The sequence below is a fragment of the Podarcis liolepis genome (genome assembly GCF_965112155.1).
Source record: "Podarcis liolepis genome assembly, chromosome: 7".
NCBI lineage: Eukaryota > Metazoa > Chordata > Lepidosauria > Squamata > Lacertidae > Podarcis > Podarcis liolepis.
In genome coordinates, this window is record NC_139561.1 from 82,351,914 (window position 1) to 82,368,228 (window position 16,315).

The window sequence follows — 16,315 nt, forward strand, 5'->3', positions numbered from 1 at the left end:
ATTCTGTCAACAGCTAAATCTGGTAAAGAATTCCTTGCAAGACCAGAACAAACATCATGTGAGGCACTTGCAAAAGTGCTAACTCCACAGTTGAGAGCTCAGTGGACATGAAGGAGATGATGTTAAATTGCTGCTGGTTTTCTGTGTTTCCACTTTGCTGGGCATGGGATCTGGTTGGTTCTGTTCTTGGCTGTAATATTTGCCACAGCCTTACGGGAAAGATACAGTCAAACCTCGGTTCCCAAATGCCTCTGTTTTGGAACGTTTTGGTTCCTGAACACCGAAAACCTGGAATTAACTACTCCGGTTTTCGAATGATTTCCGGAAGCCAAACATGCTACGCAGCTTCCGTTTTCAGTTTTCCTATTGTAGTGAGGCTTCCCCTTTCAGTTGTCGAACGTTTCGGAAGTCAAATAGTCTTCAGGAACAGATTATGTTTGACAACTGAGGTTTGACTGTAGCACCAAGCACCCTCCTCTCCCTCGCTTTCCATGAACCTATTCAAACTTTTCCCAATGGTTATTATTCCCTAAATCAGGTGCACATCTACAATGGGAATTACAAGCCTGGTAGATGAAGGGAATGCAGTGGATGTAGCCTACCTTGATTTCAGCAAGGCATTTGACAAGGTGCCCCATGATATTCTTGTAAAGAAGCTGGTAAAATGCGGTCTTGACTCTGCTACCACTCAGTGGATTTGTAACTGGCTGACTGACCGAACCCAAAGGGTGCTCATCAATGGTTCCTCTTCATCCTGGAGAAGAGTGACTAGTGGGGTGCCACAGGGTTCTGTCTTGGGCCCGGTCTTGTTCAACATCTTTATCAACGACTTGGATGATGGACTCAAGGGCATCCTGATCAAATTTGCAGATGACACCAAACTGGGAGGGGTGGCTAACACCCCAGAGGACAGGATCACACTTCAAAACGACCTTGACAGATTAGAGAACTGGGCAAAAACAAACAAGATGAATTTTAACAGGGAGAAATGTAAAGTATTGCACTTGGGCAAAAAAAATGAGAGGCACAAATACAAGATGGGGGACACCTGGCTTGAGAGCAGTACATGTGAAAAGGATCTAGGAGTCTTGGTTGACCACAAACTTGACATGAGCCAACAGTGTGACGCGGCAGCTAAAAAAGCCAATGCAATTCTGGGCTGCATCAATAGGAGTATAGCATCTAGATCAAGGGAAGTAATAGTGCCACTGTATTCTGCTCTGGTCAGACCTCACCTGGAGTACTGTGTCCAGTTCTGGGCACCACAGTTCAAGAAGGACACTGACAAACTGGAACGTGTCCAGAGGAGGGCAACCAAAATAGTCAAAGGCCTGGAAAAGATGCCTTATGAGGAACGGCTAAGGGAGCTGGGCATGTTTAGCCTGGAGAAGAGGAGGTTAAGGGGTGATATGATAGCCATGTTCAAATATATAAAAGGATGTCACATAGAGGAAGGAGAAAGGTTGTTTTCTGCTGCTCCAGAGAAGCGGACACGGAGCAATGGATCCAAACTACAAGAAAGAAGATTCCACCTAAACATTAGGAAGAACTTCCTGACAGTAAGAGCTGTTTGACAGTGGAATTTGCTGCCAAGGAGTGTGGTGGAGTCTCCTTTTTTGGAGGTCTTTAAGCAGAGGCTTGACAACAATATGTCAGGAGTGCTCTGATGGTGTTTCCTGCTTGGCAGGGGGTTGGACTCGATGGCCCTTGTGGTCTCTTCCAACTCTATGATTCTATGATTCTATATATGGTGTAAGAATGCAGCCTGTCCTATGCATACTTACTTGAGAGTAACTGCTGAAATTAATACGACTTCAGAATAGACACACTCAGGACTGCACATTTATTTTATTTGAAATTTACATATATCTGTTCATAAACTATATCACAGTGATTTACAGATTTAAAATACAACAACAACAACAACAACAACAACAACAACAACAACAACAACAACAACAACAACAACAACAACAACACAATGCCCCATTGAAGCTGGACAATAAGAGAAAGAAACACAAAACAGCACAGGCCAGCTGAAGTAAACAGGGTTATTGCTTTTCTTTTCTTATTTAGCCAGCAGGAAGGCTGTGACAGTAGAACCATTTCTTGGAAAGCAGTTCCTCTTATGACTTCCTCATTAGACAGAAGCTGGACCAAGCCATTGTTGTAAGTTCTTCCTATGAGGGACGCTCATATGGGAGGAGACATCCCTTGAGGAAACCAGGCTGATCACCTTTTAAAAGTCATAATCAGCACTTCAAAGTGATTGCAGAAATGATACTTCAAGCAGTGCAGATGGCTCAAAACAGGCAATGTGGTATTCAACAGCTCATGCCAGTTAACAAGCAGGCTGCCATAATCTGCACTAGTTTGAAGTTTCCAACTGTCCAGCCTTGCGGTTATGTCCTGACTTCCAGGCCTCTTTATTTGGTCCTCAAAACTCCACTGTGGACAGCTTCTGTAGTAAGCATAAGCCCTGAGGTATTGTTCCTTTATGCCTTGAGACTTAGGAGCTCCACTTCTGTTTCCATGGCCATCAGCAAAAACCTCTGTCGTAGCAGCCCCTAGAAAGACAAGGAGCACACAGTCATTGTTCAACTGAGAAAACAGATGAGTGAGGGCAACAGATACAAACTCACGGTGGAATCAGGCCTGTCTTGGGTCACAAGGCCCACGTTGCCTTTGGTTACAAAATAAACATGCATTTCCCAGCATGCTGGAGAGGGGCTCTCTGAAAACACTTTCTCCTAGCTGGAGATGATGATTAAATTTTATATCCCACCCATCTTGCTGGGTTTCCTCAGCCATTCTGGGTGGCTTACAACATACCATATTTTTCGCCCTATAGGACGCACTTTCCCCCCTCCAAAAATGAAGGGGAAATGTGTGTGCGTCCTATGGGGAGAATGCAGGCTTTCGCTGAAGCCTGGAGAGCGAGAGGGGTTGGTGTGCAGTGGAAGTTGCCCACAAGAGATAGAGAATACTTGGTCCTCACTCTCTTGATGATGTGGGCGGACACTTCAAGGCCGTTTGGGTCTGCAAATTCTTTCTCAACGTAAGGAAGTTAATCAAGCCGTGCATTCCACATCGATTATCTCTGATTCTTTGGCTTCAACAATCTTTCCCTTTTCAGTGCTCGCAAGCCTGGCAAATACCTATGTCAATGCCATCAACGGTGGGGACGTGCCCTGCTTGCAAAACGCAGTGCTGGCCTTGTCCCAGATCGAGAATTCGGCTGCTGTGCATGACTCCATTTCCTGTTATGAAGAACGGATGCAGCAGCTGCTGCAGCTGCCGACCGACACTCTTGAAGAGCTGCTGAGGGCACATGCCAAGTGTGAGAGGGAGGCCATTGACGTCTTCATAGCCCGTGCCTTTGGGGACAACATTAAACAATTTCAAGAGGAGCTTGAGGTGTGTTCTCTTTAGTGCCTTGTCAGCTGCCTGCACTTTAGCCCATGCCCATTTATTTATTTAATATGCTTATACATCACTTTTGGTGACACACGACCTCGAAACAGTTTACATAAAAATTAAGCGTTATCATTAAAAACACAGATTAAAAATCACAGCAGAAGATCAGTGGCACAAACAGTAAAACCACAAAAATCGGTGCTGTAAAGCAAATGTTTAATGTTTTACTGTGGCTTGGAAGTTGCCCAGAAGTGGTTACTGTTGATGGGTGGTATATAAGTAATAAATTATTTACTGCAGTTGCAGACAGTTCCCACATTTTGGGGGGGGGGTGTCTTGACATAACTATTTCAGTTAAGTCAATCTCACACTGATTGAATTTTGTAGTGTAAACAACAACAACAACAACAACAACAACAACAACAACAACAGTACCCCTCCCTTCTGACCAGGTTGCCCCGACCACTCTGGGCAGCTTCTAACAAATATAAAAACGTATTAGTATGTGGCCTTAGTATGTCTTCCCATTGTATAGTACACTGGGGAGGAAATGTTTCATCATTGCTAACGTGTCATCTTTCTGGTGCTTTGTTCTGTTTTCGTCCGGTAGAATAAGTTGAATCAGAAAAAGAAGGCATTCTGCGAAAGAAATGAGAAAGTGTCTTTGGACCGCTGCCGTGATGTGCTGCGCCTTCTTTCCCAGGACCTGGTATCTGAGATCCAGGAGGGGATTTACGCAGTGCCTGAAGGCTATAAGCACTTCCTTGCCAAGATGAACGAAATAAAGGAGAAGTATGATGCATTTGATGGAAAAGGGGTTCAGGTAGGACAGGAGGAGCAGCACTTCTGTGACACTCAGAGAGGTGGGGATCCTGTTGCTGACTGAGGGCAGACTTACAGTGCAATCTAATGCATGATTACTTGGGAGTATGTCCCACTGAATTCACCAGTTGGGGGTATAGATGCAAAGGTACTAAACTGGTTGAAGAGGAATCTTCTCATTGCAGGATTGATAGCAATCACAAATGTGTCTGAAAATTGTCCCCTCCTTAGTGAGTTTTACAAATACTTCAAAACATTTTTAATGCCGATCCACATTTTATTAACTTTTATCAATTGTTATTGTTAGGATCGTCCTCCTTGTGTGTAGGACCCTGGCAGAGACACATGCCCGACTGGCATGTTCTCTCCCTCCTGGTTGATCGTTTGGGAGCTTCAAATGCTTTCTTAAGCCCGAACATCACAGCCACTGATATCAAGAAGCATCAGCACACTTAGGGATCCTGTAGAGTATTTGCAGTTTGCGTAACAGAACACAGTAGCACAGCATTTTGGCTAATCTACTTTATTTACTTTATATAATATACTCGGTGCAGTCTGCTTTAGCTCCTTCCTATTTCTCATCAGACAGCAAAGAGAAAGAACAAAGGACAATAGTCCCACTTCATGGAACACAGTAATACCAAAACATCCTTTCTCTGTCACTTCCCACACTGTGGAATGAAAACATACACTGTCATGTGATAGACAACAATCTCATGACTGCAAACACAGAGCAAGAATCCTAACAGTTACATCACTGGTGTGGTTTTTTTTACTGTTCTTTTCTGGCTCATTTTAAGGGATATAGTTGTTGTTTTGTGAGGACTTCTGTTCTAAAATAATAATAATAATAATAATAATAATAATAATAATATTCCTTCCAGTAGAGACCTTAAAGACCAACTAAGTTAGTTCTTAATACCAAGAACTAACTTAGTTGGTCTTTAAGGTGCTACTGGAAGGAATTTTTTTATTTTGACTATGGCAGACCAACACGGCTACCTATCTGTAATAATAATAATAATAATAATAATAATAATAATAATAATAAATTTTATTTGCATCCCGCCCTCCCCAGCCAAAGGCAGGCTCAGGGCGGCTAACAACAATAAAATAGTACAAAATTCTAAAATCATTTCATTATAAAATTAATTCAACTCAAATTGATGGCAACCATTAGGCTAAAGTTCTGTGAAGATTGCCAAAGGAGGGAGTCAGGCTGTGCCCTGACCAAAGGCCTGGTGGAACAGCTCTGTCTTACAGGCCCTGCGGAAAGATGTCAAGTCCCGCAGGGCCCTAGTCTCTTGTGACAGAGCGTTCCACCAGATTGGCGCCACAGCCGAAAAAGCCCTGGCTCTAGTTGAGGCCAGCCTAACCTCTCTGTGGCCTGGGACCTTCAGGCTGGATATATATCTTTCAGTGAGTAAACAACATCAGTTTCTCAGCGTGTCAATAAACTACTCGCTTACTTCATATACTACCTTTGGGTCTTTAATCCCAACAGGACAGAATATTCAGTTTCCTCATCTTTTGGCAAAATTAATAACTTTTGCTCCCAATGTATTATCAGGCAGACAGAGCTCTTGAAGAATTCATGAAATCCAAGGAGACGGTGGCAAAATCTAACCTTCACATGGACGATGCCTTGAGTGGCAAAGAGAAAGAAATTGAAGGTACAGATTTGGGGAAACAGAAGCGCTATATTATAATTTATGAATGCCACAGATTAAATGCCACTGTAAGTGTGGGGACACCAAAGGTTTTAATTGGTGTCCAGAAGATAACAGCATGGTAAGGTTCTAAAGCAGGGTTTCCCAAACTTGGGTCTCCAGCTGTTTTTGGACTACAACTCCCATCATCCCTAGTTAGTAGGACCAATGGTTACAATTATGGGAATTGTAGTCCAGAACCAGCTGGAAACCCAAGATTGGGACCCTGTTCAAAAGTCCAGATCAGGGTTTCCCCAAACCCTGAGTTCATTGACACCTTGATGAGGTGGGCAACTTCCAAGCCACAGTAAAACATTAAACATTTGCTTTACAGCACCGATTTTTGTGGTTTTACTGTTTGTGTCACTGATCTTCTGCTGTGATTTTTAATCTGTGTTTTTAATGATAACGCTTAATTTTTATGTAAACTGTTTCGAGGTCGTGTGTGACAAAGCGCCAATAATAATCTGTCCACCCCTTGGCCCAGGTCGTTATATTCACAAAAGAACTTTTTACACAGTGTTCGTAAGAACCAATCAGATTTTCTCTGAGCATTTAAAAAAACCTCACATGGGACAAAGTCAGATCAGAAGAAATCCTTCTAACTACAAAGAAACTACCATATTTCCTACTTGAGTATGCATACGTAGTTCAGAGTAAATAAAATAGGAATCAAGGAGGAATGCCTTTAGCAAACGCCGGAGGTCATAAACAGCAGGAAAGGAAGGATGGCAAGGAAAGATAGGCATCTTTATCATCTCCTTGTGAACTCTCCTCCTGGCCCTTAGATTAAGAAAACTAACAAAAGCTACCTTCTATCTTTATGACCCAGGATGCCTGGTGAACAGCTGGTCTGTGTTTAGAATGCGTGCCTGTCAGTTGTAAAGAAAGAAAATGGCAGAGGTGCAGAGGCTTGTGGGATTTGATCAGAAATTATTGTCAATGAATCAAGCCCAGTCAAAGCAATGCTTTCATCGCTGACACAATGGCATACTCCATTTTTCATAATTTGGTGATCCCTTGAGCCTCTGCGAAGAACTCGAAGCGTTCGACGTAGTCTTCCCACGTGTGGGGCTCTGAAGGCTGGAAGGGCTCCAATACCCTTGGACTCTCCATTGTCCTGTGGCAGGGTCGTCTTCTCAGCTGGCCAGTGAGTCTTGTTCTTAGCTGCAATCTGGACTCTGAGGCAGGGCTGCGTTTAACCGCTCCTCAGCATTCCGGATCCCACCTTCGTCGCCAGTTGTTGTGACGTGGGGTTTGTGATTTCAGCTCTCTTGATATAACATGCTGGAGACAGTTCTCTAGTAACACTTCTTTATTAAAGCAACAAGACTAAAGACTGGGGAGAGGAAAGCTACATTTATAGGGACAGGGAACTAGCAAGAAAGGATACATTTTGGAGGGAACAATATCAGGCAATCACAGTCCTGCCTTTTGGAGGGAACCAATAAGACAGAGGATCCAAATACAGCAGCTTAAATGAACCAATAGTAGCTGTACCCTCTGGAACCAAAAGGCAGTTACTTTACCCTAATGCAAATACAGACTGTCAGGGCTGCCACCCAGTCCCAGCTCACATAGGACCAAGTCATCCAGCGTTCAGTTTAAAAGAGTCTTTATTGGATTACAGGTTCCATTTCCAAACTGCAATGTGCAGCCCTACTTCTTCTAGGTCAGAACGACGAAGACCCGTCTGAGTCTCCGCCTCTAGCGCACCAGCTTAATACCCTAGCCTTGCTCCACCTCCTGCGCCTTTCCTTCCGTCTCTGGGTCCTTCTGCCCCCCTGGGTCTCTCCCTTCCTCCTCTCTTCTGACGCGGACCCCCCTGTCCCTTCCGCCTCCTTGCGGCGGGCTTTGGGACTTGGCTCACTCTCTGGGCTGCTAACTGCGCCAGCTTCCGCTACATTTGAACTTGGCGCGCGCGCCCAACTCTCTACTTTCCTCTTGACCGTTTCCTCGCTCCCCGAGGTGGGCGTGACTACTCCTGACTCATGCCCTCCCTCCTTCTGAAAGTCTCCGGAACCCGATATCTGGTCCCCTTTCTCCCCGCTACTCCCGGCTGGGCACGTGGGTCCCGATCTCCAACTGCTGCTCTCTGATCCCTCTCTGGACCCTTCTTCCTGGGGTGCCCCCCTGCTCTCCCCCCTTGCTCTGACTGCTGGCGCTCCCTTCTGGGAATCCTCGGACTCGCTAGACAGGCTCGGTGATCTCGGGTCGTCATCCCCACTCATCCTTCCTTCGTATTCCTCCCCCTCGCTCTCTGTCTCCTCCCTTCTCTGCGTCTCTGCTCCTGAACCCCTGACATCCATCCCCCCCTCGAAGCCCCCCCTTCCCCCCTCCCCGCTTTCAAGGGTGGTTGGTGGGTGCTCCGTCATCACGGGAGTGAATGTCTGATACAGTTCGCTCCCCGTTGCTGGCCGCCAACTGAAGACCTCCGAGTCTTCCTCCCCGCGTTCGTCAACGGTGATTTGCTCCGCCTCCATTTCGGTGCCGCCGTGCTCGAAACCGAGATCCTCCCCGCAAACGTCCATGTCAGTCTCTGCGTCTGTCGCTGGACCTGGTATCTCCTGCCACTTCCGGCGCCACTGCTCCTCTGGCCGATCGTCCCACCAATACGAGTTGTCGGATGCCGAACCCTCCGGTGACCCCTCTGGGGAACGTGTGCGCTGTGCGGGTTCCCCGTCCGAGTCGAAGCCATGGAACGTGCTGGAGGAAAGCGTGGGCGTGAACAACCAGTCGTCGAAGAAGCCCGCTGGCATAGGTCTGTGTGGGAAAAGGGCATGAAACTCGTCCTTAAGCAGGGGTTCCTCCAAGGCGTAGTCCGGCACCCAGCTATTCGCGCTGGCCCGGGTGCCCTCCCTTGCTAGGAGATATTCTACTCCGTCTTCCCCCCATCTGGAGTCCAAAATCTCCGTGACTTCGTTAATGGGGTCCTGCTGTGGCAATCTTTCCGCCTCCGTCCGCTCCGGAGACTGACTCGGTGCCGTTCCTGGTTCCTGGAACCTGTGCGGTGCCCTGTAGGGAGTGAGCACCGACCTGTGGAACACCGGATGCATCCTGGAACCCTCCGGTAGCACCAGCCGGAAAGCCACCGGGTTGATCTGCGCTTCGACTCGGTATGGACCGAGTTGCTTGTGCCCCAGCTTCCTCTTGGCTAACGATCGGGTCGGCACCGCGTGGGCTGCCAACCAGACCCAGTCTCCCACTCGGATCTCCTCGCCAACTCGCCTGTGCTTGTCAGCTTGCACTTTGTATGCGTGCTTCGCTAGCTCCAGCTGCCGTCTGAGTTGATCGTGGACCTCTTGCAACTCAGATGCGAAAGCGTCCGCCGTCTGCGGTTCCCCTTCCCCCACCCTGTCCAGTCCCGGGAAGGTTCTGGGATTCCTCCCATTGTTGGCAAAGAACGGCGTCACCCCTGTGGACACGTGTTTCGTGTTGTTGTAGGCGAATTCGGCGAGCGGCAGGTAATCCACCCACGTCGCAGGCTGTTGATTGGCATAGCATCTCAGGTACTGCTGCATGATGGCATTGACCCTCTCCGCTTGCCCGTTGGTCTGCGGGTGTCTCGCTGATGTCAGGTTGATCTTGACGTTCAGGAAGCCCATCAGCTTTTGCCAGAAATTCGAGATGAACTGGCGGCCGCGGTCGGACAGTATAGACCGCGGCAGCCCGTGCACTTTGAACACGTGATCTATGAACAGTTTGGCTGTTTGTTCTGCCGTGGCCACCTTCGCACACGGTATGAAATGTGCCATCTTGGTGAACAAGTCCACCACCACTAGTACAGCTGTCTTGCCTCTTGAGCTGGGTAGATCCGTGACAAAGTCCAGGGCCACTCTCTCCCATGGTTCAAACGGCGTTTGTAGCGGTTCCAGCAGTCCCGCCGGTGGTTTGTGCACCGGCTTGGCCCTCTGGCAGGTGTCGCACCTCGCGACGTAGTCCGCGACTTCCCCTCTCAGTCTGGGCCACCAAAAGTCTCTTGCGACTAATTCCACCGTTTTTTCTGTGCCAAAATGCCCGGCCGTGGGTGCGTCGTGTAGCTGCTGCAGTACCCTGGCGCGAAGTTCGTCTCCCGGCACGTAGATGGCCCCTTTACGTAAGAGCAAGCCGTCCCGTATCTGGAACTCGTCGCCCGTCGCCGTGCCCTTGTGCACCTCTGCCATCTTTGCCTGCGCGAATGAGTCGTCCTGCAACGCCCGTCGCACCGCATCCAGGTCTACTGTGGCTGAAGCGCACGCCCACGCTGTTGGCGCGAAGATGTGCATGGCTGCCGCTGGCGTCGCCTCTTCGAGGTATTGCGGTTTTCGGGACAGTGCATCCGCCATGATGTTGGTGTCGCCCGGGACGTACTCAATTCGGAAATTGAAGTCAGCAAAGAACTCCGCCCAACGTATCTGCCTCTGGTTCAGGAACCGAGCCGTGCGCCAGTGCTCCAGATTCTTGTGGTCTGTGCATACCTGCACCGTGTGCTTGGCGCCAATCAGGAAGTGCCTCCACGCCTTGAAAGCTGCATGAATGGCAAGCAACTCCCTATCCCAGATGGTGTAGTTCTGCTCCGACTTGCTGAGCTTTCTGGAGTAGAACGCCCCCGGCCTCCAGACCCCCTGTGGGTCCCTCTGCAGCAGCACCGCTCCCACTGCTCTATCAGATGCGTCTGTCTCTACCCGCAGCGGTCTGCTGGGGTCGATATGCAGCAGTTGCTCTTCCGACGCGAAGAGACGCTTGAGTGTCTGAAAGGACCGCTCCGCCTGCTCCGTCCAGATGAATTTCTTTTTCTTGGAGCTTAGCGTGTCCGTAATAGCCGCCGTCTGCATCGCGAACCCCTTGATAAACTTGCGATAGAAGTTGGCGAAGCCGACAAACCTCTGGACCTCCTTCCGGTTGCGCGGGCTCTTCCAATCCAACACCGCGCGAACCTTGGCGCTGTCCATGGCTAGCCCCTTGTCCGACAGCTTGTAACCCAAGAAATCCACCTCCGTCGTGTCGAACTGGCACTTCTCCAGTTTGGCGTACAGTCTATGCTGCTGCAGCCTCTCCAGCACCTCCCGAACGTCCTGGTCGTGTGCTTGCTGCGAGTCAGAGAATATCAGGATGTCATCCAGAAAGCAGACGCACTTCTTGTAGAGGAGTCCCGCCAACACGTGATGCATGAAAGCTTGAAAACAGTGAGAACCGTTTTGCAAACCAAACGGCATCACTCTGTATTCGTAGGTGCCCAGAGGCGTGAACATGGCTGTCTTCCACTCATCGCCCTCCCTCGTGCGGATGAGATTGTACGCTCCTCGCAGGTCCAACTTGGTGAACACGCGTCCCTTGCGCACCGTCGCCAGCAGGTCGTCAATCCTGGGCATGGGGAAATCGGAGGGCTTGGTCATCCTGTTTAAGAGGCGGTAATCCACGACCAATCTTTTTTGGGGCGTGTCCTTCTTCTTCACGAAGAAAACAGGACTGCCCCCTACTGCTCTGGACTCCCGGATGAAACCGCGCTGCAAATTGTGATCTATGAACTGTTTGAGTTCCTGTAGTTCGTCCTCAGACATGGAATATAGCTTCCCCTTCGGCAGCGTTGCCCCTGGCAGGAGGTCAATCTTGCAGTCATATTGCCTGTGCGGTGGTAGCTTGTCTGCCTCTTTCTCGCAGAAGACCTCCAGAAAGTCCGCGTATTTGTGGGGGACTGCTTGCAACGTTCCCAACTGCAGTTGTGAGTCCTCCTCCTCTCCCTCCTGTCTGGGCAGGATGCAGTGTTCTGCGCAGTAAGAGGAGCCGAAGATCAGCTGTCTCTGGTACCAAGCCAGCGTTGGACTGTGCCTGTCCAGCCAACTCATGCCCAACACAATGGGCGTGTCCGACAGTCGGGTGACATTAAAACTGATGACTTCCCTGTGGTTACCAAGTTGCATCACCATTGGTGGCGTCTGCTTCACCACCTGCCCCCCTAGCAACTCTCTGCCATCCACTGTGACGACTTGCAGGGGCAGAGTGGCAGGCAGTAGCGTTATAGCGTGCTGCTCCACAAAATCCTGTGCTATAAAGTCTGCGTTGCTTCCAGAATCCACAGAAAGCGGCACTTCGACAGTGACGCCATTGGGTAGCTGGAGAGACGCTGTGAGCTGCACTACTGGTTTGGGTGGGAGGGGGTCCGTGGGTTGCAATATCGCTGGGGACTGCTTCACTGATGCGTCTGGCTGGGCCCCAGTGCCTCTGTCTCCAGCCAGACATCGTCGTTTCCCTGCTGGGTTTCGCTGTATTGCGTGGCCGCTTTCACCGTTGCGGAGGCTGCAGTGTGCTTGGAGCTCCTCTGGGGACACTCTTTCGCCAAGTGTTGAGAGCTTTCGCATATGTAACACTTCCGGGTCCCTCTAGGAGGTTTAGTCTTGACTGCCGGCGGTGCAGAGGCTCTGGTAGCTGACTGAGCCCTGGCGCCTCCCACCTCCATAGGTTCCCCTCCCCCTCCTGGCGGAGGTGTGGATTGCGCACGCGCTGCTTCCCTTGGAACGAAAGAGAAACTTCTCGCTGCTTCGCGCCCTCCACGTCCTTCATCTCTGCACCAGGGACGTTCTTCCAGCCTCACCCCCACAGTCAGCGCCCTTTGGACCACCTCCTGCGTGCTTCGGGGCCTCTCCCCCCTCGCAATTTCATCCTTAACAGCAGAGCTTAGACCCTCCCAGAACAGGTCTCTAACTGGGGGCGAATCCCGGTCCCATTCCAATGCACTGACCAGCGCAAAAAAGTGGGCGTGGTACTGCCGGACGCTCGCCCTCCCTTGTTTCAGTCCATGAATCTCCCGTCGGGCAAGATCCACATCAATGGTAGACAAAAAACACGCATCCATCGCTTTGATAAAGGCATCTGCACTCTGAAGCGCCGGATCTTTATCCCTCCACAAATTGCGTAGCCACGCTTTAGCATCCCCATGCAAATGGGACAGTATGAACCCCACTTTCTCTTCCTCATCTCTAAAGTCTTTTGCCAGCAGTTGCAGTGCGCACATTACGTCTGCTCGAAAATTGGGGTACTGTTGTAAATTCCCATCGAAGTGAGCCACAAGCCCTCCTGCTCTCCGTGCCAACCCAACCCCCTCCGGTCGGGGTCCTGGCTGCCCGTGTTTAACCCATGCTTCAAACCTGGCGTGGAGATCTCTGTAGGCGGCTGCCGCATCCTCCTCCCTTTTCTTGGATGCCAGTACCTCCGCATTCAATTGGGTAACTGCCTGTTGCAGCGCTGCAAGTTTCTCTGCTTCCGTCATCTCTGCTAAACGTCGTGAGCTTGCTCCCAAACACCGATCTCTTCCTCCAGCTGCTTCTGTCTCCGCTGCAAGGTATCAGGTGTCAGAAGCTTACGGTACGGGTCTTACTGTCAGGGCTGCCACCCAGTCCCAGCTCACATAGGACCAAGTCATCCAGCGTTCAGTTTAAAAGAGTCTTTATTGGATTACAGGTTCCATTTCCAAACTGCAATGTGCAGCCCTACTTCTTCTAGGTCAGAACGACGAAGACCCGTCTGAGTCTCCGCCTCTAGCGCACCAGCTTAATACCCTAGCCTTGCTCCACCTCCTGCGCCTTTCCTTCCGTCTCTGGGTCCTTCTGCCCCCCTGGGTCTCTCCCTTCCTCCTCTCTTCTGACGCGGACCCCCCTGTCCCTTCCGCCTCCTTGCGGCGGGCTTTGGGACTTGGCTCACTCTCTGGGCTGCTAACTGCGCCAGCTTCCGCTACATTTGAACTTGGCGCGCGCGCCCAACTCTCTACTTTCCTCTTGACCGTTTCCTCGCTCCCCGAGGTGGGCGTGACTACTCCTGACTCATGCCCTCCCTCCTTCTGAAAGTCTCCGGAACCCGATATCTGGTCCCCTTTCTCCCCGCTACTCCCGGCTGGGCACGTGGGTCCCGATCTCCAACTGCTGCTCTCTGATCCCTCTCTGGACCCTTCTTCCTGGGGTGCCCCCCTGCTCTCCCCCCTTGCTCTGACTGCTGGCGCTCCCTTCTGGGAATCCTCGGACTCGCTAGACAGGCTCGGTGATCTCGGGTCGTCATCCCCACTCATCCTTCCTTCGTATTCCTCCCCCTCGCTCTCTGTCTCCTCCCTTCTCTGCGTCTCTGCTCCTGAACCCCTGACACAGACAATAATAATACAGATATAAAATCCTTTGACTCAATACACAACAAATCCCATCTGACCCCCACAGTCTGGGCATGGCTTTGCAGCTGAACCTGGCCCTAACCCCTCCTCGCATATCTTGCTTTACACATAATTGGGCCCATTCCCATTCCTGCTTGCTTCCGGGGTTCCTAGATGCCCTTATTTAGCTGCCTGCCAATGAAGCACACTTCAGGGAGTTCCCAACAGGAACTGCAGCAGAAGGTGAAACTACAGGACCTTAACTGTGTAGCCCTGCCATTTAATGCAAGGTGTGCCACTCACACACAAATTGACAGTGCAATGTGAGAGATACAGATCAGGATCCTGGGACAGGAGACATTTAACCCTTTGCTCTCCCTGCAATCCCAGTCTTGACCAGGAGCCTCATACCTGCAATAAGCACTGCAAAATAAAGTGGGGCAAAGATCCAAGTCATTTCAATGGTGCCTTTTTGCCATGCAAATTGTGATATGCCATAGAATCGTTGAGCTGGGAGCGATCCCAAGGGTCATCTAGTCCAACCCCCTGCAATGCAGGGAACTCGGCTAAAGCATCCATGACAGAAGCTTAAAAACATCCAAGGAAGGAAAGTCCACAAGGGAGGGAGACCATTCCACTGTCAAACAGCTCTGACAGACAGAAAGTTCTTCCTGATGTTAAGTCGGAATCGCCTTTCTTGAAACCTGAATCCATTAGTACAGGTCCTAGCCTCTGGAGCTGGAAAAAACAAGCTTGTCCCCTCTTTCGTGCAACAGCCCTTGAGAGATTTGCAGATGGCTATCGTGTCTCCTCTCGGTCTCCTCTTTTCCAGGTTATACGCACCCAGATCCTGATCCAATCTGAATCAGGACCACAGCAGGGGTAACTGGTCAAAGCCCTTGGCTTCTCCATACTGAAGTCCTGTTCTGGATTGAGACACCAGGCAGGTGTTTGTTTTCCTTTTTTGTGGAGAATGCGAACCCTAGACAGTGGTACCTCGGGTTAAGTACTTAATTCGTTCTGGAGGTCCGTTCTTTACCTGAAACTGTTCTTAACCTGAAGCACCACTTTAGCTGATGGGGCCTCCCACTGTTGCCACGCCCACAGGAGCACAATTTCTGTTCTCATCCTGAAGCAAAGTTCTTAACCTGAGGTACTATTTCTGGGTTAGCAGAGTCTGCAACCTGAAGCGTATGTAACCCGAGGCATATGTAACCCGAGGTACCACTGTACTCAACTATCCAGTTGAGTTCATGGGTGGTCTGACCCTTATCTATTCATTCCGAAAGCACGAACCCAGGGATGGGTGGACATTTGGCCCTCCAGATGTGGCTGAGCAAACAACTCCCATCCTGGGGCTGATGGGAGTTGGAGTCCACCAACACCTGGAAGACCACAGGCTCCCCATCCCTGCTCTGGCCCAGTGACCTGCTCACCTGATCCTTGGCAGGCTGGCTGCCCCACCCCCATCAGCTACATGCCCTGCATGTTTCCTTGCCCCCCCCTCTGCACTCCCCCAGCACTTTGTGTTCCAAGGCAGACCTGGAAAGGGAAGGTTTGCTCCACTTGCGACTACACCAAAAGCTTTCTCCCCCCAGGAAGTGCTGTCCTACACAGACATCCAGCTGCCTTCCCAATCTTGTGGGGCTGGTTGGAACTGATGGTGCCCCCAAAAGGATACTGGAGCTTCTCCACGGCTGTTTCGTCAATGGTGCCCATGCTGTTATACACCAGGGTGCTGCTGAGAAGAATGGCCAGGGCAAAGACCCATGAATCCTTCTCCATGCCTCCCTGAAACAAATACAGATATTGTTTAAGACTTCTCATCCCAAGCCTCTGATACCCAAAATCCTGATGCCCCATTCTTATCTGCAGCCTTTTCCTCTGGGACCTGCATGTGCAAAGCAGCTGCTTTGAGATTTGTGTTGTTGCTTCTGTTGCCTTCCAAGCACTTTCAAAGCAGGTCTTACTCACTCCCCAAGGAATCCTGGGAACTGTAGTTTCTTCAAGGTGCTGGGGATTGTAGCTCTGTGAGGGCTCCACTACAGCCCCCAGGATTCTTTGGAGTGGGAGGATGTGCTTTTTGAAGGGCCCACACACCACACTGGGGGAAAAACCAATACTGTTGAGAGCTGGGTAAATAACTTTGACACAGGGGAAGGCAAAAGAAAAATAGCGTCCACACCAGGGGTCAGCAAACTTTTTCAGCAGGGGGCCGGTTCAGTGTCCCTCAGACCTTGTGGGGGGCCGGACT

At 50.2% G+C, this 16,315-nt stretch overlaps 2 protein-coding genes across 2 annotated transcripts in view; one reads left to right on the forward strand and one right to left on the reverse strand.

The window, feature by feature from the left end:
• Positions 1–1,824: 1,824 nt before the first annotated feature.
• The window catches only part of LOC310712531 (guanylate-binding protein 7-like), a 38,485-nt gene continuing 23,994 nt past the window's right edge, over positions 1,825–16,315 (reverse strand). Inside the window, exon 4 of the mRNA XM_083515686.1 lies at positions 1,825–2,567. Within this exon, the coding sequence (XP_083371812.1) occupies positions 2,496–2,567 (72 nt within the window). The 3' untranslated portion in view covers positions 1,825–2,495. The remainder of the gene's footprint in view (positions 2,568–16,315) is intronic.
• On the forward strand, positions 2,975–6,047 carry LOC310711818 (guanylate-binding protein 1-like). The gene is made up of 3 exons (XM_083514091.1): positions 2,975–3,417; positions 4,028–4,240; positions 5,810–6,047. Exons 1-3 carry the CDS (start codon positions 3,277–3,279, stop codon positions 6,032–6,034), a joined length of 579 nt encoding a protein of 192 aa, XP_083370217.1. The 5' UTR covers positions 2,975–3,276; the 3' UTR covers positions 6,035–6,047.

Coding starts and splice junctions, on each gene's coding strand:
- LOC310711818 (XM_083514091.1), top strand. CDS start 3,277: ATGCAGCAGCTGCTGCAGCTGCCGACCGACACTCTTGAAGAGCTGCTG. Junction 3,418..4,027: donor AATTTCAAGAGGAGCTTGAG/GTGTGTTCTCTT, acceptor TTCGTCCGGTAG/AATAAGTTGAATCAGAAAAA. Junction 4,241..5,809: donor TTGATGGAAAAGGGGTTCAG/GTAGGACAGGAG, acceptor ATGTATTATCAG/GCAGACAGAGCTCTTGAAGA.